This window comes from Danio rerio, chromosome 4 (genome assembly GCF_049306965.1).
Source record: "Danio rerio strain Tuebingen ecotype United States chromosome 4, GRCz12tu, whole genome shotgun sequence".
NCBI lineage: Eukaryota > Metazoa > Chordata > Actinopteri > Cypriniformes > Danionidae > Danio > Danio rerio.
The window spans coordinates 66,745,883-66,768,687 of record NC_133179.1 but is presented as its reverse complement, the minus strand read 5'-3'; the positions used below and the strand labels follow the sequence as shown (position 1 = coordinate 66,768,687).

Here is a 22,805-nt window from a genome sequence, read left to right as displayed (position 1 = left end):
TTGAGTGTTAGTGTGTATACAGGGTGTTAGTGGAGGTTTGAGTGTTAGTGAGTATACAGGGTGTTAGTGGAGGTTTGAGTGTTAGTGTGTATACAGGGTGTTAGTGGAGGTTTGAGTGTTAGTGTGTATACAGGGTGTTAGTGGAGGTTTGAGTGTTAGTGTGTATACAGGGTGTTTGTGGAGGTTTGAGTGTAAATGTGTATACAGGGCGTAAGTGGAGGTTTGAGTGTTAGTGGATGTATAGTGTGTTTGTAGGAGTGGTATTGAGTGTCTGACTTATTTGTGTAAGGGGTTATTTGTGTATATGTTGTGTAGTGGATACGGGTGTAGAAAGGTGAGTTGGATGAGTAAAGTGTGGTAGCATGAGTGGGTTTGTGGGATCTAGGTGTATGGCCGTTGGAGGTTTGAGTGAGGGGTGTCGATGAGGAAGAGTGGGTGATGTGTATCTGGCTGTTTAGGGTGAGCGTTTACAGTGATCATAGATGTAGGTGTGTCACAGTACAGCTCTTGCCATGTAGAGCTGCTATGTTTCTGTCACCGCTGTCAGCCTGTTTCTCTTCCCTCACTTAATCCCACCCAAAACTCAACCTACACTTTCTACACCGTTTAATCCCTCTCATATGAGTTTGGAAAGTCACAGATAAAGATATTATCTGAAGAGCAGATAGTAAAACTTTTTTGTTTGATGCTGTTTAATGGGACAAATTGCAGAGGGGACTGACAATCTCTAACAAGTTTTACATGTGGCACAAAACCAAAGTTTTGAGGAAGTGCAAAGATCGGCTGTGTATCAAATCTCTTGAAGAACAGACCAATTTCTGTCTCCCCTTCTGCTGTAAATGACACAATGTCCTGTATTTCTCCATGGCATCCATTATTTAACAGAATGGCACTTTCCCTTCTTCTCTTAGACCGACAGTAGGCCTTGCTGGTAAAAACCAGACCACTATGGACCATCCTATTGTGTACTAGTACAATTTCTGGTACTTGTCTCTCTGCTGAGATGAAGGCACTCATTTCCTCATCCTTTAACTGCTTAGTTGTGCCACTGTCTAAAACTGCCCTGCCAACGCAGACATTTCTGCACTCTTGGATATTCACTGAATTCTCTGCAGAAGTTTAACACATGGTCACTGATCACATGTTTTGTTGCAAAGCATGACATGGCTTTATGCAACAGAAACTTGTTGACAATCTGAACAGCAACACTTTTAGTTCCGAGGATCAACTTCGAGACGTCTGTTCGCATTTTCAAAAACAAAAGCCGAGTGTGCCCACAATGGACCCCACAGTTTCACTGACTTCGCAAGGTGAGTGAGAAGATGTACATTGAAAGTCATGCCTGTCTCTCCATAGAGTAACTGAAATTTGACAACAAACTCAAGGAGCATGATGTCTGCTTTGTTGACTTCCTCATAGGTGACAGACTCCTGCAAAAGAAGGAATACTGCCGATACAAGTAAACTGAGATGTTTCAAATACCGAGTATCAAGCACACCTTCAAGACATGGCAAACAATAGAAAAGCAACCAAGCTCTCCATTCTGATGCCTTCCAGTACCTGAACTCCTTAATTGGCCTAGGCAAGCGGGTAATGAGATGTGGAGGCTGGATGCTTCTGATGCGATTTTCTATTACACGTAATGTGTCTGGTCTACCAATATAATAGGGCTTATCACTACTCTGAAGAAAAAGTTCAGTAATCTGTCTGGTAACACCAAGAAGGACAGCACGCATATAATCAGGTACGAAGCTCCACACTACGTCAAAGAACGGCATGTTTATCAGTTGGGATGGACCTTTAACACCTCTGACAGGCCTACCTTCAGCAAAGGCAATCTTCATATCTCTAATTATAGATTTTGAGTCTCTGTCATCGTATCCTGAAGTTGACACAGTGTACTTTACGTGTCGCTCAACTAAAACACCAGGATGAAGGCAGAAGCCACACCCATAATAGCCATTAAATTGGGTCATGTTCTGCATTGCCAGTCTTGCTTTAGAATCTGCACAGCAGCAGATGCCAACAATTTTGCTATTTATCTGAACACCATTTTTTCTCCATGAAACACCTTTAGAGCTGAGTGACTTTGCTTGTTCAGTAAATGGTTTCAGGTAAACTTGCATAGATGGCTCATGGGTTCCAAACCAAAGACCGGCAAGAATCACATGCTTTAATCTCATTTTGGGAGGCAGTTCATTCAAGTATAGGTGTATTGGCCAAATAGAAAATTTTGAAGATTTGAAAACAGGAGACCCATCTGAATTAAAATTGTATGAAAAGTTGTTAGAATTTGACAGAATCCCTCCTGGTTCAGACAGCTTTTCATAAAATGCTCCATCAAATATGTCTGAGATAACATTCTCAACACTGTGTGGTCTGTCAAAGCGAAGCCGAGGTGCTTTTGTATTTCTGGATTTTCCAGAAGATTCTGGATTTGTGGTGCAACTGGCACATTGATAAAAAAGCTACCATTATTTAAAGTAGTGATGTCAACTGTTTTGCTGCAGGATGGACATTGATTTATGTTCTGGTCAGTGACTTGTTATTGTGTGCCTAAGTGGCATTTGCAGGCCTGACAATAAAGGTGAAAGTCTACAGTCTCTGAGTTGTTCTTGAAAACCTTGTTAAACAAATGTTTTGAACCTGGAACAACATCATTACCAAACAGGAAATTAATCAGGGTGAACAAGTCATCTAGTTGACAGCCAGTAATGTTATGCACAGCAGCATGAGTCATTATCAGCAGTAGAGCCTCAGCCTTTGTGACGGAGCCAGTAGATTTGAGAATATTGTCCATGCCTTTGTCCGTGCCAATTTTTTGAGGAGGATCATCAGTTGGCGTTGGATCTTCTGTCTTCAGAAGATGTGCTAAAAGTGTTCTCCTCTGGTTCGTCCAAAACAAATAAATCTCCACCCTAGAGATTAAAAAAAAAAAAAAAAAAAAAAAAAAAAAAATATATATATATATATATATATATATATATATATATATATATATATATATATATATATATTTACATGCAGTTTTGTTTGGGACAGGATAAACAACTAATATGTATTGGTTGTACAATGGATGATTCATTGTATGCATATTGATAATGTGCTATATAAATATATAGCTTCTGAAAACTAAGCTCTTGCAGCCTAAAGGTTTGTTATAAATTCCATATACAATAGCACATTTCATTTTTTATAAATAGCTTTTTGGTTTTGGGCATAAATGAGGTTTTCTTTTATTTGTTGTTAAGAAGAAATCCCAGAAGATGGGTTTTATGATGTTTTGATGAATAAAAAAAGTGGAATCAAAAAAATGTTCTCATGCATATTGAACCGAACCATGATTTTTGTGAACCGTTACATCTGTGTATATACAAATATATATATTACATATTTATTTTTGTTTAGATTTCAAATTCATAGCCTTAAATACTAAGGAGGGACACCAGCTGGCAATTTCTCAGACATAGAAAGACAAATTTGTTCCCCAAATGAAAAACAAAAGCATTAAAAGAATAAAGACAGAAAGAACATAATACGTAAATGATAATCTTAATAAATTGATTCATTGAGGATAATTTTTTTTAAAGGGATTAATAAAAAAATATATATATGTTTTTTTAAGTCATATTATTTCATTTTTTATTGTTAAATGTATATGAATACATTAACATGTACTTAATTTGAATTTTTGCAAGTTTTGTCTTCCATGCAAAACTTCAGACATCAGCTCACCTTTGTGAGTCAAAAAAGCGGGTCTCTGTCTGTTTAGAATTTAGTGTAAAAAGAGACTATGCTGCATTATAGCAGACCTACTATAACATATGCCGGCTCTGACCCACCCAGTCCCTAGAATCGAAAAGACCCAATATTGTTTTGATTCAGTGTGAATGTGCCATTTTAAGTAGCGTTGATGTCATTACAACCCAAATGAAGTCTATCAACTCAAGTCAAAAATCACCTACAATATACTGTAAGTAAGCTTTACATATTTCAGATAATGTAATTTTTTAAAATAACTGTATAATTTTATAAAAAGACCAAATGGACTAATGAGATTTTATTAAGATTTATATTAAAACAAAATTCTGTACCATGTAAATTAACGTTAGCTATACAATCACACAAATGAATGTGCAAATGTGTTACAAACATTATGCTACATTAGGCCCCAAATTATTATGAAGAAGTTTAAGTAATTTGTTGATTTCATTGTTATTATTTGTTTCTTTTGCTTAATTGGATTTTTTATTGATTTTTGTATTAAGACTAATTCTAAACAAAAAAAACATTTGATTCATTTTTCCAGATCAACACTTAAATTAAATAATTATTATTAAAAAAAATTGTTCTGTAAAATAATTAGCAGTAACAAATTGTGAAAAAAAAATAGCTATGCTGAATTCAGTATCATATTTCTAGGTTTGCAGCAGAAACAATCAAGCAAATATATCATGCTTGTTTTTCTTTTTCTTATTTTACAAAGAGTTTTATGTTTTGAGTGTTTTGACTATATTGTGAATATAAAAAAAAACTAGCCACACACACACACACACACACACACATATATATATATATATATATATATATATATATATATATATATATATATATATATATATGTGTGTGTGTGTGTGTGTGTAGTCCTACATTTGCGCGGTCCTGCTGTAATCCTCGTGTGTCCTCCATGATCCAGACTGTAAACACAAACAGATGGAGAGAATGAGCTGTTTAGTTTCCCCCTCAGCTAATAAGCTAAAGCTAGCACTGAGCTTTGGAGCTACACGCTCCAAACTCTTGAGCTAAAACACACAACACTTGTTGGTTGAGCTGGGATGCACAATGAATGTAACACAGTGCGTTCTTTTCCTCTGCTGTTGGTGAAGCGAGCGCAGATACTGCTCATGTTGATGGAGACACCCTGCTGCAACATTCATTTATTACAGTGATCACACTTAGCTTTGCCATCGTTCTTCAGCACATGCAGCCTTTGAGCACATGTTGCAGTCCATCTCTAAACTACAGTAGGTGAGAGTTCAAAGTGGCTATTAACGCTGCAGCATGTACCGCCGCCGTTTGAAATAGGTGCCGCTCTGTTTTTAGTGTATGACCGTGTGATACACCATTGTGTATCCACAGTAGTAATGTTTGTTTTGTCATTAATGTATCTATTTATTTATGTATATACTGTAAAAGTCATTTATTATCACTACTAATGACTGGGTTTAAAACAAAATAACATCAACAGTTGAGAAAGCATGCGCTGTGGGTTACCATGGCGATACTTGTTGTGTTTACTTCAGATGCTACTAAGCTGCTCCTGAGGAAAGTCACTGAAGTTTTCTTGTGATTTTGTTTCTCCTGATAATTCAGGTATGTTTCATAAAAAAGTCAATATGTTTATTATAATTCATGTAAAAACATATGAGTACACATTTCCTATGTGTTTTTTTTAAAGTGAATAGCATATTTACAGTTGTTAATTGAGAGGAGTGATTCAGATGAAAGTACCAGTAAAATGACAGTTGGGGTGAGTTTATAACTGACTTCCCAGTAAATGATATGTATTATACTCAGTATGTGATAATTAAACAGAAAGTGACTTTTTATTTGTATATATTAGTGGTGTAGGAACTCATCGGCATTTTTTCAGTGGTCAACACAAGTTGAATCTGAAATCTTGGGCATCTCCAATGGTCTCATTCATTGAACTAGCTTGAGGGCTTATACCATCAGGATAACAGAGCGCCAATTGATTTCGGGCTCCTCTGACCAGTACTTCTCCGCAGATGTTCTAGTACCCTTCGGCTAACTAGCCAATGATTAATTAAATCAGTTAAATTAAAAACAATGGCCCTTACAGGATCTTCAGCGGAAACCATTTCACGAGACTTTTAATTGACTCCTGGTCATGTGCTCGCCTTGGGCACATCCTGCTAGAAGCACAATTTCGTAGAGACAAAGAGATCTCTAGAAACATTAATGCATATGAATAAAAGCTAATCTCTTAATGTTAGAACTAAGGCAGATGTATCTTTGAATAATATGCCATAATATTCCTCATATGCTGTTTATTCCATTCAACTAGGTTAATCAATGTGTTGTTTTAACACTTATAACAGAGTAAAATGTTCTGTATGTGTCTGAAATGTATGATGTCTGGTATTGAACGAAAGCTAGTGACATTTGCAATATGTTGGTGTAAATGAAAAACTAGTAGTACAAACAGTATTCAACTTGTAACGTTTGATGTAAGATAGTTTCAATCTTGCAAGAGTTCTACCACGTGAAATCTACATGCAGTCTGTTAATTATTGACCTTTCCTACGTCAGTACGGGGCGTGGCCCCGCCCTTCATGGCAACTGCTCATTGGCAGACAGTGCCATGGGGACGAACCAGACCAGGTCACTTAAAAACGCCCTGCAACAAAGAAACTTTGCTTTTTGCATCAGCTAGCTTGCGCATGCTTTTGCTCTCTGCCCCCTTTCGCCTGCCCGGACACCGCGCCGCCACGCGATTGGGTCACTACGAACTTCCACGCAAACCTCTTAAGTTTCGGGACTCCCGAAGCTGCATGAACTTCCGCAAACCAACTCTCAGCAGTCTGTCACCTCGGTAACCCAGGACAACAGCCATTCACGAGCGCGTGAATCCCAAAGACGTCATCAAAGCGAGAAACCACCCAATCAGGAGCACCGTGTTTCCCCAAGGCCAGCCGGCGAGGGAGATTCAACTTCAGCAAAAAGGGCGCAAGTAACACAAACTAATGTTGTCTCTTGCTGATCTTGTGCAGATTGATCTTAAGCAGTTAAAGATAAGCCATATCTCTGCTTTTGTGGTTTCTCAGGTGTTATTCTAAGATCTTGCAAGAAGTATTAGAATTAATTTGGGACGTTGTCAACTCATTTTGCATCCTCTGAACTGCCTATGTGTGTATGTGTGAATGTGTGTGTTTGTTTGTTGTTTGCTTATTACGTAGTTAGTTTCATTTATCGTAGTGTAGCTCAATAAATCTTTGTACTCATTTTGTAAGAACTGTGTTCTTGTTTATGTGCTTCTAAGTCATTGCCTCGAGCTGCAGATCTTGTTACCTTGCTAAAAGTTAACCCAATACTGTGTTATGTTATTATCGTTGGCCACGTAAATAATATTAACAAGATTGGTAAGATACGATGTCTTCTATTTGCGGGACAAATGGTAGATAAAGTGTGAATCTTTTAATCTGATTCAATCAGACTCAATTGAGTCGAATCAATGATTCGAATCTTCAGGATCCGATTCATTGAAATGAGCTAATAAACCCCTGATCGATATTAAACGTAGGTTGATCCCCTACATATTAATGGTGGAGAATTTTTAGGCACAGCACGATCTGACTTTTAAGCACAAAAACATTGTTTATCTTTTCTATTTTGTCCGGAAGAATAGATCAGAGACAGAGAAACAAAGTTGTTGTGTTACTGTATAATTTATTGTGGTACCCAGTGTGTTTAAACGCATGAATGCGCAACTCGAGTGCTTCTGAGAAAGCGAACTGCAGTAAATAGTTATTTGTCCACGAGACAAAAACGATACGTCGCTGTAAAGCGCACGGATTGAGAAACAATAAGTGTGTTCCTTATTCTTTCTCCTATAAGGCCTTCACAGTTGATTTAAAGGTGCGTGTCCCAGCTTTAAAGACTAACTGTGCATTTCTCCCTGGTCAAATTAAGCACAGGGTAGCTAACTGTCTTTTTGCCATCTAATTCACTAGCATCAGAGTTAGTGAACTCAGCGCGCCGCGCTCGAGAGAGCGGCAGAGCGTATTCTCACGGGAGAACTTATCTTGATCAAGTAAAGTGTGCGTGATTGAATCCACGCGTGTCTTTGACTGTGAATAGTCTTGACACAGAGCGCTAGGATCCGCCGAGATCTTAATAGTGCTATATTATGTTGAGCAGTGTGAAATGCGCCGCCATTTCATGTAATGCATGTATGTTTGTGGGCATAACCGCATATTGGTTCATTCTGTGTACGTCGTCATAGTAACAGCCTCCCGAAAGTCCTGGAAGACTTTTCAGAGTACTCTCAAGTGCGCATGCGCAGTCCTCCGCGCTTGCATCGGCTGTAGACATTAGCACAAGGCTAAGCTAACTGAAGCTCACGCTGTTGCAGTGAAGTGTGTGGTATGGCTATGCCATTATAGCATTAAAGGCTAGTGTAGTAGCGCTCTTCTTGTGGTCTTGAATGCAGTGTGTTAAGTTGAAGTGACAACCTAATTCACGCTAGCGAGATTTTGAATCTTGATTTCTCACTCTTTATATTTGCCTTATTTCTCATTTTTCTCCCTTTCTTGGAAAAGGCTTTGACTAATGCAGATTTAGTAAACCCCATTGTACGCGATCTCATCGCTGGTTTAATCACATTTGTCAAATGCTTTTCCTGTTTAACCTGGCCTGTTTTATTAATTCAAATGCTCATAAGTTGTTGGTTTATTAGCAATGAATTATAGTTTATGACTATAACATAATGCTTTTGATTGCTCAATCAAATGAATGCTTAATTAAAGATTAATGCTTTGCTCTTCTGAAACTTATCAACATTATAGGAACAACCATTTTCTATGACTGTTGATATTTGAAGTTGATTTATAAGCACAGTGTTTACGGATTAATCAAATTATAACATTTATTGTACTAGGACTTTACAAACACAATCACTATTCTGAAATTTTTATTTCATTAAATAGTTCATTGATGCTTGGCTGCCCTATCTCAATAACAGTTATTGATTAATTTTAAATAAACACTTTTGATCAAATTTAATGACATCAGGAATACCACGCATTCCCTATCATCATTGATTTTGAAATTGATTTGTTCTCATAACTGATTTGCAGGAATGCTTACTGATTAATTAAATCATAATTGTGTTTATGACTTTAATGACAACCTCACTGAGTGTTAGTCTCAACCAACATTATTACTATTTGAAAATTTTAATTTCATTAATAGTTAATTGGTGTTTGGTTTCCCTTTTCTATTACAATTATTGATTTATTTAATTATAGCAACTCTTAATCAAGGTTATTGATAAAAATCATATTTCTGAATCGTTTCATGTCATTACTAATTTGAATTAGTTTTAAATTAATTTGCAATCAAGTTTTTTTTATTATCCTTCAGGTATTAAATTGCCTCACAGGACAGTGCTCCCCCTGGTGTCTGGTTGATGCAATGAGACAGTGTTGCCTGTAGGTGGCTACAACTGAACTCAAGTCATCGTTAAACCTAGCATACCAGAGCAGTAGCCTTCGATTAGCCAAACACAGAAGGAAATATAGGATTTTCCTGTCTACTTAGGCTAATTAGTTATCTTGATAACACAATAAACCAACCCCTTTTGATGTATTGACTCAACAGTGCCACCACTTTGTCAACTTTGTAATTTGAAAACTTGCTTCACTTTCTATTGTTTCTTTTAATTGTCTTCTTCCGAGTTGACTACCGCTGCCATTTTGAGATTGTACCTGTGTGAATCATGAAAGCAGAGAATGTTAGAAACATTTAACAGATGTTGTGAAACTTAAACATTTCATGTTATAATTATCTGACTCTCTACCCTTTCTCGCCATAGGACGCTACCTGATTAAGGACGAAACGAGTCAACCAGAAGACAGGTGTTTTAAAATTTGATTTTAGATCCGCATCAAAAGTGGTCTACTTGGTGTATGGTGTCAATCCTAATGAGTAAGAAACCAATACTGTCATTGTTATTGTACTTTTTTTCACAGCGGAGGAAATTTAATAACAATTACAGTCCTGGTGTTTAGAGCTCCCTATCTCCAACTTCCAGCAGAGAAGCATCCTTTCACCTCATGCTTGACAAAGCTAAAGGAATCGTTCTCACTAGGAACCTGGAAGCAGCCAATTATCACTCTTCTCCTTATCAGTCTTCTTCTCTTTCTCTGTTCTCTAGCTGTCCTAACTGTGTGTGTTTACTGACTGTCCCCACGGAGACTACAAGTTAGATGCACACCCCCTAGAGGATCACAGTCACAGAGAATAACACCCATCTGTTTATTCGTCACTCAACAGTAGCTCACACCTGACATTACACCCTGACACTTTTTGTTTGCCATTTGTTTTTGTTTTCTTTTGTTCTTTTCTCTCTCTCTCTCCCCTAGGTCTGTATCAGTGTCGGTTATAGGTCTTCCCCCTCACCGCCGCAAACATGGCTCGCCCTAAAGACCCTGTTGGCCACTGGAAGGACCTAGAAGCATGGCTAAGTGTTGCAATGGATAGCCTCCTCCCTAAGGCCGCCGAAACGCTACAGCATCTGACACAGGACCAGCTGGATGAGAACCTGAACAGCCTTATGAAGCAAGACCCGAGCAAAAGCTACAATCACAAAGACCTAGCCAAGATCACAGGTACTTTGAGTCACGTCCTCATCGCCACCCTTAAGTTGAGTGACAGGCATTCTGCCCAGCTCCAGCACAAGCTGACACATGTGCAGTCCCGCATCAACCAGCTAGAACTGGAGGCTCAGGAACGACCGGAACAGCCAGATGAGACTGATCAAACTGCCAAAGAGGAGATCGATAAACTTCAAGAGACTGAAGCCGCCACCACCCAAGAAATGGAGCAAGCCAAAGCCGAACATGCTGACGTCGCTAACAAGCTTGAGTATGTCGAACAGCTACTGGAAGAGGTAAATGCTGACTCTAAAGACAAGGACAGCAGAATCAAAGCCCTCGAAACTCACCTGAGTGAAGCTAGACATGAGGTCAGACGACTAACGCAGCAGCTGGACTACATCAAAGAAGAGTCCAACAGCATTAAAGATGAACTCAAGCATGCAAATGAACTGACACACAATGAGAAAGCTGAGGGGTCACTGCCAAAACCCTCACCATCTCCTTCTGTTCCAGACAGCCACGTATCACTATGTGGCCTGGACCTCAGAGACCTTGACAAGCTAGTCAAGAACCTGGGCAAGTTCACGCCGAATTTGCCAGGTAGCCAAGATGTTCACGCCTATCTGCAAGACATTGACTTTCACCTGGAAATGAGACCCAATGTCACTGACAAAGATAGACTGTATTTGCTCCGAGCAACCTCCAGCCCTGAAGTGCGCAGCTTCCTGGACCGTCAGCCGGCTCACACAAAGACTGACTACCTCCTGCTCCGAGAAGCCCTCATCAGAGAGTTTGATGACATCGAGTCTGAACAAGAACTTGTAGCTGCCCTGGAGACGAAACAAGGTCGCCATGAGTCTTCTCTGAACTGCCTCTGTGTGTATGTGTGAATGTGTGTGTTTGTTTGTTGTTTGCTTATTACGTAGTTAGTTTCATTTTTCGTGGTGTAGCTCAATAAATCTTTGTACTCATTTTGTAAGAACTGTGTTCTTGTTTATGTGCTTCTAAGTCATTGCCTCGAGCTGTAGATCTTGTTACCTTGCTAAAAGTTAACCCAATACTGTGTTATGTTATGATCGTTGGCCACGTAAATATTATAAACAAGATTGGTAAGATACGATGTCTTCTATTTGCGGGACAAATGGTAGATAAAGTGTGAATCTTTTGATCTGATTCAATCTGACTCATTTGAGTCAAAACAATGATTTGAATCTTCAGGATCCGATTCATTGAAATGAGCTATTTAATCCCTGATCGATATTAAAACGTAGGTTGATCCCCTACACAAGTCTGTTTGCTCAAGCAGAGAGATCATTCTCAAGCATCCTAAAAGGACTGCCTGGCAGCGGAGGGATTAGAACCCATGCCCCAGAAGAGACTGGAGCCAAAAACCAGCGCCTTAGAACCCTTGGCAATGCTATCCCAGATGACTCCATGCAGTGGTCCCTTTTCTGCCCAATTTAACGGAAGCAGAGAGGACGCCGAGCTTCCTAGTGAAGCTCTTATACTTTGGCCAAGGAGTCTACGTTTGGATGTGAGCGGAAGCATGCAGTATCACTTTGCAAGTCTGTTTGCTCAAGCAGAGAGGTCATCTCAAGCATCCTAAAAGGACTGCCTGGCAGCGATGGGATTTGAACCCACGCCCCCGAAACGACTGGAGCCTTAATCCAGCGCCTTAGACCACTCGGCCACGCTACCTTGTCAAGCTGCTTTCCCTGAGCAGTTTTCGCACCAACATCTTGCTGGAGCTCCTCCACAAAGAAAGAGAGCTCCTTAATACCAGCTTAGGAAGCACTCCCACCTTCCTGTCAACCATAGTTCTTTCTCTATTTGAGCACCCCTGAAGGCATTTAAAGTCTACTCCAAACGGCAGCCAGCTGCAATGCATTTAAGCACCTGATTACAAGGTAACTGTTATTTCACAAACGAGTGAAATTACTCATTCCATCACAGCAGACCCCACATTGTTGTTATTATATTAAAATCCAGTTTTAGAGTATTACTACTTTAATTGTGAATCTTTACTGTTCCTGTTTCAATAGGGCTCTTGCTAAAATGTGCAATGGCAGAGAGAGACTTCCAGTGCAGACTTTGTTAAGATGCTGCAATCTAATCGTGGGTGTTATGGCCCAAACTCTAATCTGGCTCGAATAACAACAACAATCAAGGTTTGAGCCGAACATATGAAAGACACAGAAGTTTGAAATGGTTACATTGACGTTCCGTCAATACGTTTTATTTTTCCATAAATCATAAGTTTTCAAAAATTGACAAAACATTAACAAAAATCAAGTAGACAGGTAGGGAAGCTAAGGTAAACAGGTCTCTGACTAAACTGTTTTAAATGGACAGATCTTACCTAAACTCCCGTGAAAAGGAATAAAAATATGGTGAGTCTTCCGGGCCACTGCTTACCTTCGCTAAACTAAATAAATAACAGAACGTGACTATGAAAAATAAACCCCTACCTGCTACAAAACAAAGTATCAAAATAAACAAACTAGTTAACACATTACAAACTAAGAATCAAAAGATGAACAGGAGCAAAACATTAAATGGAGCAGCATCTAGATGAATGATCGCTGGGCTTGCGGAGCACCGCCAGTCAGACCGCCTGAGCGCAAGCCACCACCGAGCTGAGGGAGGGCGAGAGACTGCAAGACAGAGAGAGACAGAGATGCCATCGCTGTCAGCCTTATATAGTGGGAATCCCCAGTGACGTCACGGGCATCATCCAATCCTGGATAAGCCGGGTAGAAACACTCATCCTAGTACTTGATTGCAACAACCACAAACCGGGAATAAATAGATTAATTAAATAACACAGACCTACATAACACCCTTCACCTTAAGTGAATAAATTGTAGGGAAGAAAAAACATACCTGAAACAAAAACTACAATTTATTCTATCAGACAGGTGATAAAGCGTCCGCAATAACATTATCCTTTCCACGGATGTGTCGAATGTCTAGTTGAAATGTTTGTAAAAACAAACTCCACCTCATCAATTGCTGGTTGTGGTTTTTCATCCGACTAATGAAAAGTAAGGGGTTGTGATCTGTGTAAACAGTTAAAGGATACGAAACAGAACCAATATAAACATCAAAATGTTGGAGAGCAAGGACAAGTGCGAGCGCCTCCTTTTCAATGGTTGAGTAACCTCGCTGATGTTTATTAAATTTCCGCAAGAAGAAACAGACAGGGTGTTCGATTCCATTAATATCTGTCTGGAGGAGAACAGCACCTGCACCAGTGTCACTTGCATCAACAGCAAGAATAAGGGAGAAGAAAAATCGGGAGAACTAATCAAAATGGCTTTTATTTTCTCATAACTCATCTGACATTCCTCAGACCATTTGAATGGTATTTTTGGACTGAGAAGGTCAGTTAAGGGACAAGCAACTACAGTAACATTTCTACAAAAATTTCTATAGTATTCAACCATCCCTAAAAAGCGACGGAGTTCACGGCGCGTAGTGGGCACTGGAAAATTAAGAATTGCCTCCACCTTTGACTCGACCGGACGATTTGTCCAATACCCACAACTTTCCCAAGATAAGTCACAGTTGCTCGACCAAATTCACACTTTGCCAAATTGATAGTGAGATTGGCACTCGACAGACGGTTGAATAAGGTCTCTAGTTGTTTTATATGCTCAGACCAAGACGTGCTATAAATAACCAAGTCATCCAAATACGCTTTGATGTTCTGCAAGCCTTCAATTACGCGGTTTACTAAACGTTGGAAAGTGGCCGGTGCGTTTCGAAGGCCGAAAGCCATTACGGTGTAATTTAGAAAACGATCCGGTGTAACGAACGCAGATATTTCCTTAGCAAGGTCACTAAGGCCCACCTGCCAATAACCTCGGAGCAGATCAATTTTTGAAACAAAAACCGCATTCCCAACGCGATCCATGCAATCCTCCATACGAGGTAACGGATAACTATCAGGCTTAGTGAGATCTTTTACACTTCTAAAATCAGTGTAAAATCGAAATGTGTTGTCAGATTTCTTTACAAGCAAACAGGGTGAACTCCATGGACTAGAGCTTGGTTCAGCGATGTTATTTTCGAGCATGAAATTCACCTCTTATTGCATCTGTTCTCGCTTTTCTGGACTTACATGATAAGCATGCTGTTTTATTGGTAACGCGTCACCCACATCAATATCATGCTCAATTAAAGACGTACGGGTAGAAACATCCGAGAATAACTCAAGATGATTTTCAGTAAGACCAACCACATCCGATCGTTCAACAACTGTTAAATAGGAAAGATAAAAGTCAAGGTTTTGGACAATCTCAGAATTTTTTTGTCTTCCCGCCACTAACTCAGGAGCAGGAAACTCCACGTCTTCCTCCAACAACACGCCGTCAGCAACAATGGGAGACAAAGGACTGATCAACGGATTAGCACTGGACAGCGCACGGTGATCAGGAATTTCAGCACCGGACAGCGCCTCGTCAGTCAACTGAGTCTCTGTGGGCAACACAGTTAAAACAGCAGCATTCTCTCTAGACACATTTGACGATCGTTCAAAGTAAGGCTTAAGCATGGTTATGTGACACAGCCGAGTTTTTTTCTTTCTGTCAGAAGTAGCAATCACATAGTCAAGTTCACTCACCTTTTCTTTAACTACATACGGGCCATAACAGCGAGCCTGCAATGCAAAACCTGACACTAGCATCTGACATCTGTAAATTTGATGATGATGTTGGATCTGTTCACAGCCCTGCAGTCGATGGTAAAAAGGGAGTAGAGGAAGGGGCTCAGCAGCCCTGTGGTACACTAGTGTTGAGTGTGACGCTGGTGGAGCAGATGTGACCTGATCTAACATTTTGAGGTTTGTTAGTCAGAAAGTCCATAATCCAGTTGCATAGTGATGTGTCGATATCCAGGTCTCTTAGTTTGATCAGTAACTTGGAGGGTATGACAGTGTTGAATGCTGAGCTGAAGTCCACAAACAGCATTCTTGCATAAGTGTTTTTATTGTCCAGGTGTGTGAGTACAGAGTGCAGTGCTATAGAGACTGCATCCTCTGTGCTCCTGTTGCCACGGTAAGCAAACTGATGTGGGTCCAGTGTGGATGGCAGAGAGTCTTTAAGATGTGCCAGGACCAACCGCTCGAAGCAATTCATGATGATGGGTGTGAGTACTACAGGGCGGTAGTCATTCAGGCATGTTGGGTTGGAGTGTTTGAGCACTGGCACAATAGAGGTGGCTTTAAAGCATGTTGGCACAGCTGCTAGGATAAGCGACAGGTTGAAAATGTCTGTGAATACCCCAGCGAGCTGTTCTGCACATGCTTTGAAGACTTGCCCAGGAATACCATCTGGTCCAGCAGGCTTTCGCACATTGATCCGACTCAGTGCGTTGTGTACTTCTGAGGAGGTGAGTGTGATAGGTGAGTGGTCGGTGGAGCAAGTGATCCTGACGTAGGGTTTTTTATTGTCTCTTTCAAAGCAGGCATAAAAGTCATTTAGCTCGTTCAGGAAGGAGACTTCTGTGGGTGTGGACTGGCTGGGTGTGTAGTTGGTGATGGCCTGGATGCCCTGCCACATGCGCCAAGGATTAGAGTTGGAAAAGTGCTCCTCTAGCTTTAGCTTGTAACAGTGCTTGGCCTTTTTGATGCCCCTCGTCAGATTAGCCCCGGAAGTGCTGTAGGCCTGTGCATCGCCTGATCTGAAGGCAGTGTTGCGTGCTTTCAGCAGGAGGAGCACCTCCTTGTTTATCCATGGCTTCTGATTCGGGTATGTAGTGATCTGTTTCTGGGTTATAACAGATATATTCCAGAACAGAGGAAGTGTAACTGTCAATGTCTGTTTGAAAGCCATGTGTGGCCTGGGAAGCAAACATACCCCAGTCTGTGTGTTGAAACCTGTCCTGGAGTGTGGAGTCTACCCCATCTTTGTGTAAACATGGTCTAATGTTTTAGACCAACAACAAGACCTAAACAACAGAATAGTTACTAGTAACTAATAAAATTAGTACTAGTATCTAATAAATAAAAACTATATATTTAATAAGTACTATCTAATGAATAAGTACTAGTATCTAATAAAATAAACCAGTGTCTAATGAGTAAGCACTAGTATATTTTGAAAACTCTAGTTTTTAATTAATAGCACAAGTATTTAATTTAAAAGATATCTGAAAAATAAGCACAAGTAACATGAAAAAAGACACTAGTATGGCAGGGCTCGAAATTGCGACCATTTTGGTCACATATGTGCCCGAAATTTTATCTATGCGACCTCAAAATAAATTTGGGAGCATTTGTGCGAGTGCAAGAATGTGTTGTGTGCGACAGTTTTACTTTGCAAAATGTTCACCACATGCGCGAATTCGGGAGACATTCATGCTGAATGCATCTCTGTGCTTGAAACGGGAAACGCAGTGCTCAGGAATGGTTTAAAACAGTTGTCATGTCAACTTGCTGCAGTAAACAAAGCCAAGTCCGTAATCCTTGCCCCGCCTTCGCGCTCTTCTTATTGGCCCACTGCTCTAGCACTGAAATATCAGCTGTCAATCACTCAGTTAAACGGACATCGCAAACGGGCCTACACTGAGTAAACCAATATCGCTACTCATGAAAAGACCGGTATTGCTATTAACATGACGTATGCATATAATAAGGTGCAGTACATGTTAAAAGCATCAGTGCAGTATCAGACAGCACCCGTGAGAACAGCACAGTTATATCGTTAACAGATTTCTTCATGTCAAGCAGTGCGTGCAGGGCCGGTGGGCGCTCTGTGTATCTTTTGGACACTCAGTTATGTTATAAAAATGTATTTTCTTGAGATAACGGGACTAGACATATTTTCCTCACGCTTGCATTTATACTGTTGATTTCAAATGCAATTAATATGTTTTTATAAAACTTGTAGTAATGATGCTTATAATTGGTGGGTGCGACTACATTTTTGCTGATGCGCCTACATTTTTAAAGTTATGAGTACCGGTGCTACCAAGCAAAAAGGTTAATTTCGAGCCCTGCTAATGGGTGATGCTAGTGGGTTGCACCTTATCTCACAGCAAGAAGTACAGGTGAATTGAGCATGATAAAATTGACTGTAGTGTATGAGTCTCTGAATAAGTGAGTGTGCTTCCCAGTGATGGGTTGTTGTTGGAAGGGCATCTGCTATGTAAAACATACGCTGGATAAGTTGGTGGTTCATTCCACTGTGGCAACCCCAGATTACAGTTTTTTTTCATTTGTTTTGCCACAAATTTCAGAACCCTGTTATCAATTTTCAAAACTCGAACATTCACTACTTTAAACACAGACTCTCCAGTGTTCAATACTCTGCATGCTGCATTCATTTCCTTTAAGAAGTCTTGCATTTGAAGGATCATTGGTTCACATAATCCTGTTATCATATAAATACTACAGGAACAAACTTTAGATCACCAGCACACAAGATGCACATTGTTACAATAAACAATCTTTTTCAGTCATTTTTGTTTAAAATATATGATACAGGTTTCATAATGGTTTATACATAAGTGTAGAGGGAACAGTACAGACAGTGGATACACTAAACTAAGTTTATTCCAACGCAATCTCATGGCAATTCGTAACTTTTTGATTTAGTGGCTAATTCTCATTCCATCATAATGTAGGTTGACTGTTATTTTTTCTCACTGCAAGTCCCCATATAGAAAGCTGATATATGGCATGATATATGGCAACATATGGAAATTACAACTGGTCTCGACATACTGTATTTAAAATCTCATAATAGTCAATAATTTGTCAAAATCCCTGTTTACATTTTTTTCAGCCATATCACGTGTGTGTGTGTGTGTGTGTGTGTGTATGTGTGTGCATAAAGAGGCTCTTGTACAACAAATCCAAAAGGCTTGATCTCAACAATAGCTGATAGTCACTTTTGCTGGAACTTGATTCCAGGGTCTCCTGTTTACAAGACAGGCACTTTGACCAACTAAGCTACAGCGCCAAACGACCTTGACAGGGGCTAATTTTTTAATTGAAAAAAGAAAAATAACTAACAACTGTAGCGCTGCATGCACTCTTAACAAAAAGCCACCCTGGCACCTGTACATGGGGACTGTTGGGATTTAAACCCAGGATCTCCTGTTTATGAGTCAGGCGCTTTGACCAACTAAGCCACAGCTCCAACCATGAAAAGCAGGCAATACGTTTTTGCACACAGAGACTTAAAAAAGACAGCGAGTCTAAAAATGGCAAGCAAAGAGGTTGTTTACAGTTTTTTACAATGGCTATGACAGTTTTTTCAATACATTTAACAAGTTTGCTATACTCTTAACGCAGCAACACACCTAAAACACACAATTGGCAAAACAGTTAATTTTATGCTCAAAATCACACATTGTAAACTAAACCTCTAAACTTCTTTTCAAAATACAATAATAAACGAACACACTACACCATGTCTAACAAAACACTGCAAACATGTTTCAAAATTACATAATTGTTCAAAACACAAACACATGTTCTCTTTCAACAGAAACATTCAGTCAATCAGAAAACACTGACAATAAAAACACTATCATCAGCTAAAAGTACAGAAACTGCATTATTTTATGCGTCAGCTCTGTCCTTATATTTTAAGACTCTACATTTTCATTTTGTTTGGTTTAGTAAATGCAGGCATTTTCTTTCTTTTACTGCAAAAATTCAATACAAAAATAAAGAAATAAATTGCTTTATAAAATTTACAGTTGATGTAAAAAAAAAATACAGACAAAGAATTGCTGCAGTACAGACTTTATTTGCAAAAGGACATCACTGCAAGATATACCAACAGAAAAAGCACCGCAATTATAATTAAAAAACAAAATAATTTTCTATTCTGCCTGGTCTTCTGCATTTACCCGACTTCTTCTCTGGCTTCATTATGTTATTATGTTTCTCCTACGGCGACGCCTTTTCACCAAGTTGAAGCCAGTCTCGTCAACATAGATATTTTCATGTGGTATTTGATTGACCTCCAACTTCATGACTCTCTAAAAGTAATTTGACACAGTGTAAATGGTTCACTGTACTATAGCTAATGTATGTACTAATGAACGCCAGGTTTATAGAGTCGTTTACTGAAAAACACACTGCATAAAGTAATCACTGTATTGCATAACCTTATGTGGACGTATTGGTGATGGAGTTCTGCAATGTGCTCATTGTTCCTTTCAAAAACCTCATGAGTCCTTTTTTAGAACATACAGTATGATCATGTGATTTGAAAAATCTCAACACATGAGTGTGCTTTCTAGATGGGAATCATGTTCATATGGGAGCTGTCATATATATATATATATATATATATATATATATATATATATATATATATATATATATACATGTATATGTGTGTGTGTGTGTGTGTGTGTATACATTCATATATACAGGGAATATATTTGTGTTTCAATTGACAATATGAACAGCTGTTTACTGTGGCGGCTTTAGCCTATATAGGTTCTGTTTAGAAAATAATGTTATTTGTTCTGACATACTGTGTGAAAGCATTGGTAAATTAGATTGTAAAATTACATTGTTTTGGTTTTGGTTGAGTTTGTGTGTAAAAGAAGTTCAAGCATTTTAAATTTATGTTAACTGGATGCATTTTGTGTCAAAGCAACAAGAAATGTGTTACAGTTTTTTACAATGGCTATGACACTTTTTTCAATACATTTAACAAGTTTGCTAAACTCTTAACGCAACAACACACCTAAAATACACAATTGGCAAAACAGTTAATTTTATGCTCAAAATCACACATTGTAAACTAAACCTCTAAACTACTTTTCAAAATACAATAATAAACGAACACACTACACCATGTCTAACAAAACACTGCAATCATGTTTCAAAATGAAATTATTGTTCAAAACACAAACACATGTTCTCTTCCAACATAAACATTCTGTCAATCAGAACACACTGACAATAAAAACACTATCATCAGCTGACATTACAGAAACTCCATTAGTTTATGTGTCAGCTCTGCCCTTATATTTGAAGTCTCGTTACAGTTTTGTTTCGTTGGGTTAAGTAAATGCATGCATTTTCTTTCGTTTACGGCAAAAATTCTATACAAAACGAAGAAAAAAAATTGCTTTATAAAATTTACAGTTTATGTAAAAAAAATACAGACACAGAATTTCTGCAGTACAGACTTTTTTTGCAGAAGGACATCACTGCAAACAGGAAAAGCACCACAATTATAATAAAATAACAAAGTAATCTTCTATACTGCCCGGTCTTTTGCCACATGTTCTCATCCACATTATACTTGATATCTTCTTTGGCCCGGCACGGTAACTGTGGCCCTTTGGCCTATTATGTTTTTCCTACGGCGACATCCCCAGCCTTGTCAACATTGAAAATTTCATGTGGTACTTGATTGGCCTCTAACTTCATGACTCTCTGAAAGTAATTAGACACAGTGTATGCAAATGCTGTACTGTACTGTATGTACTAATGAACTCCAGGTTTAAAGAGTAGTTTACTGCAAAACACACTGTGTATAGTACAGTAATGACTGTATTGCATAATCTTACATGGACGTATTGGTGACAGAGTTCTTTGATGTTCCTTTCAAAAACCTCAAGAGTCCTCTATTAGAACATGATCATGTGATTGGAAAAACCAAAACAAGACATGAGTGTGCTTTCTAGATGGGAATCAGCTGTCATATATATATATATATATATATATATATATATATATATATATATATATATATATATATATATATATATATATATAAATGAGAGACTCATATTGCAGTTATATATATATATATATATATATATATATATATATATATATATATATATATATATATATATATATATACATTTATTTATTTATTTATTTATATAACCGCAATATGCTGTTTCTCATTGGCAATTGAATAAAATACAGGGAATAAACTTGTGTTTCAATTCACAATTAGAACAGCTGTTCCTTTTGACTTTATCCTATATAATTTCTGTTTAGAACATGGTGTTATCTGTTCTGACATACTGTGTTAAAGCATTTGTAAATTTGACTGTAAAATTACATTGTTTTGTTCTTGGTTGTGCTTGTGTGTAAAAGAAGTTAAAGCATTTTAAATTTGTGTTAACTGGATGCATTTTGTGTCAAAACAACAAGAAATGTGTTAATTGTATAGCCCACGAAGACGGATGTTGTGCTAACTGTGTTAAGAGTTTAGGAAACTTGTTAAATGTATTGATAAAAGTGTCATAGCAATTGTAAAAAACTGTAACTCTATTTGTCACAGTACTCATTACGCCTCAAAGCTATACAATTTTATAATTCATTCCGGTAAGCTCTATAAAACAAACACACGCACCACCTGGCCTAAGGCGCTGCTGGGATTTGAGCCCAGGATCTCCTGTTTACAATACAGGCACTTTGGTCCGTGTACGTTTTGTTCATTTGTTTTCCATTTTCAAACGGAATAAAGGAAATGGAGAAAACGGCCGTTTTTCCGTTTTTCTTTTGCTCACGAGAAAACGAAAAAACGAGATTTTGGCTGGATTTTCGTTTTTTGGTTTAGGGTAGGAAAACGGATAAACGACTTTAAAATTCATTTTACACATGTAGGCGGTGCTGAAACGCCCACTTTCCTCTAATTGGTCAACCAAATCTGCGCTCGTGACGTCACCCTCAAAATAAAAGCCTTACACGCAGGCTTTTAATTATTATTATTTAATTATATATTAACTAACTTTACATATATCATTTGAACCACACACAGTTAGCAGGCTTACATTCATTGCGTATGTATAAATTAAATAAAAACATAAAGCAGTATACTTAGACATTTGTCATTAAAATAAGGTCATAGTACACTGCCAAGCTTCTTGCTGCTGTGCACCTGATGCTGAGCAAAGATAGCCATTTCCGAGCAGCACCTGGTTTGCATTATTGTTTCAGAGCAAGGGCTTTATAATAATAATAATAATAATAATAATAATAATAATAATAATTATTATTATTATTATTATTATTATTATCATTATTATTATTATTATTATCAGTTACTAGTGTTTTTATTGTTTGGTGTGTTTTTTTTTTCTTTTTAATAGTTGTTAGCAGAACCAGAATAAGAACACTTTGGGCCCTGCTATAAAAACAAAGGGTACCATTTGTTTTCATTTATTTCTTCCTATTTTAATTATATATTGTAATTATTTATTTGCTAATTAATACTATTTTATTGCAACGCCAAAGTAGGCCTGTCTTATTATTTTTTTATTATTAAATTTGCTGTTATTGTAGGCTAGATGGCAGGCTTTAAATATTTTAAATAACATTTACTCATAACCTTACTAATTCGAGAGCCGAACCTAAAAAAGTTTAAGTGCAATAAGCCTGTACAATAAAGAGAGCCGCAATGCATATTTCTA

At 38.2% G+C, this 22,805-nt stretch overlaps 1 protein-coding gene and 1 non-coding gene across 4 annotated transcripts; one reads left to right on the top strand and one right to left on the bottom strand.

Annotated features, from left to right (window-relative positions):
* Positions 1-6,439: 6,439 nt before the first annotated feature.
* LOC108183698 (uncharacterized) lies at positions 6,440-11,406 on the top strand. 3 transcript variants are annotated; one of them, XM_073948761.1, is made up of 3 exons: positions 6,440-6,754; positions 9,617-9,659; positions 9,959-11,406. In XM_073948761.1, the coding sequence occupies exon 3, from the start codon at positions 10,214-10,216 to the stop codon at positions 11,288-11,290; it is 1,077 nt and encodes a 358-aa protein (XP_073804862.1). In that variant the 5' UTR covers positions 6,440-6,754; positions 9,617-9,659; positions 9,959-10,213; the 3' UTR covers positions 11,291-11,406. The 3 variants fall into 3 exon arrangements, with proteins under 3 accessions (XP_073804862.1, XP_073804861.1, XP_073804863.1); XM_073948760.1 differs by having other exon boundaries at positions 9,774-11,406; XM_073948762.1 differs by having other exon boundaries at positions 10,167-11,377.
* A 610-nt stretch (positions 11,407-12,016) lies between these two features.
* trnal-aag (transfer RNA leucine (anticodon AAG)) lies at positions 12,017-12,098 on the bottom strand. Its single transcript has one exon. It is a non-coding gene; the product is annotated as a tRNA-Leu (tRNA).
* Positions 12,099-22,805: the final 10,707 nt, after the last annotated feature.

What these genes read in the sequence shown, in the direction of transcription:
- LOC108183698 (XM_073948761.1), top strand. Translation starts at nt 10,214, where the DNA reads ATGGCTCGCCCTAAAGACCCTGTTGGCCACTGGAAGGACCTAGAAGCA.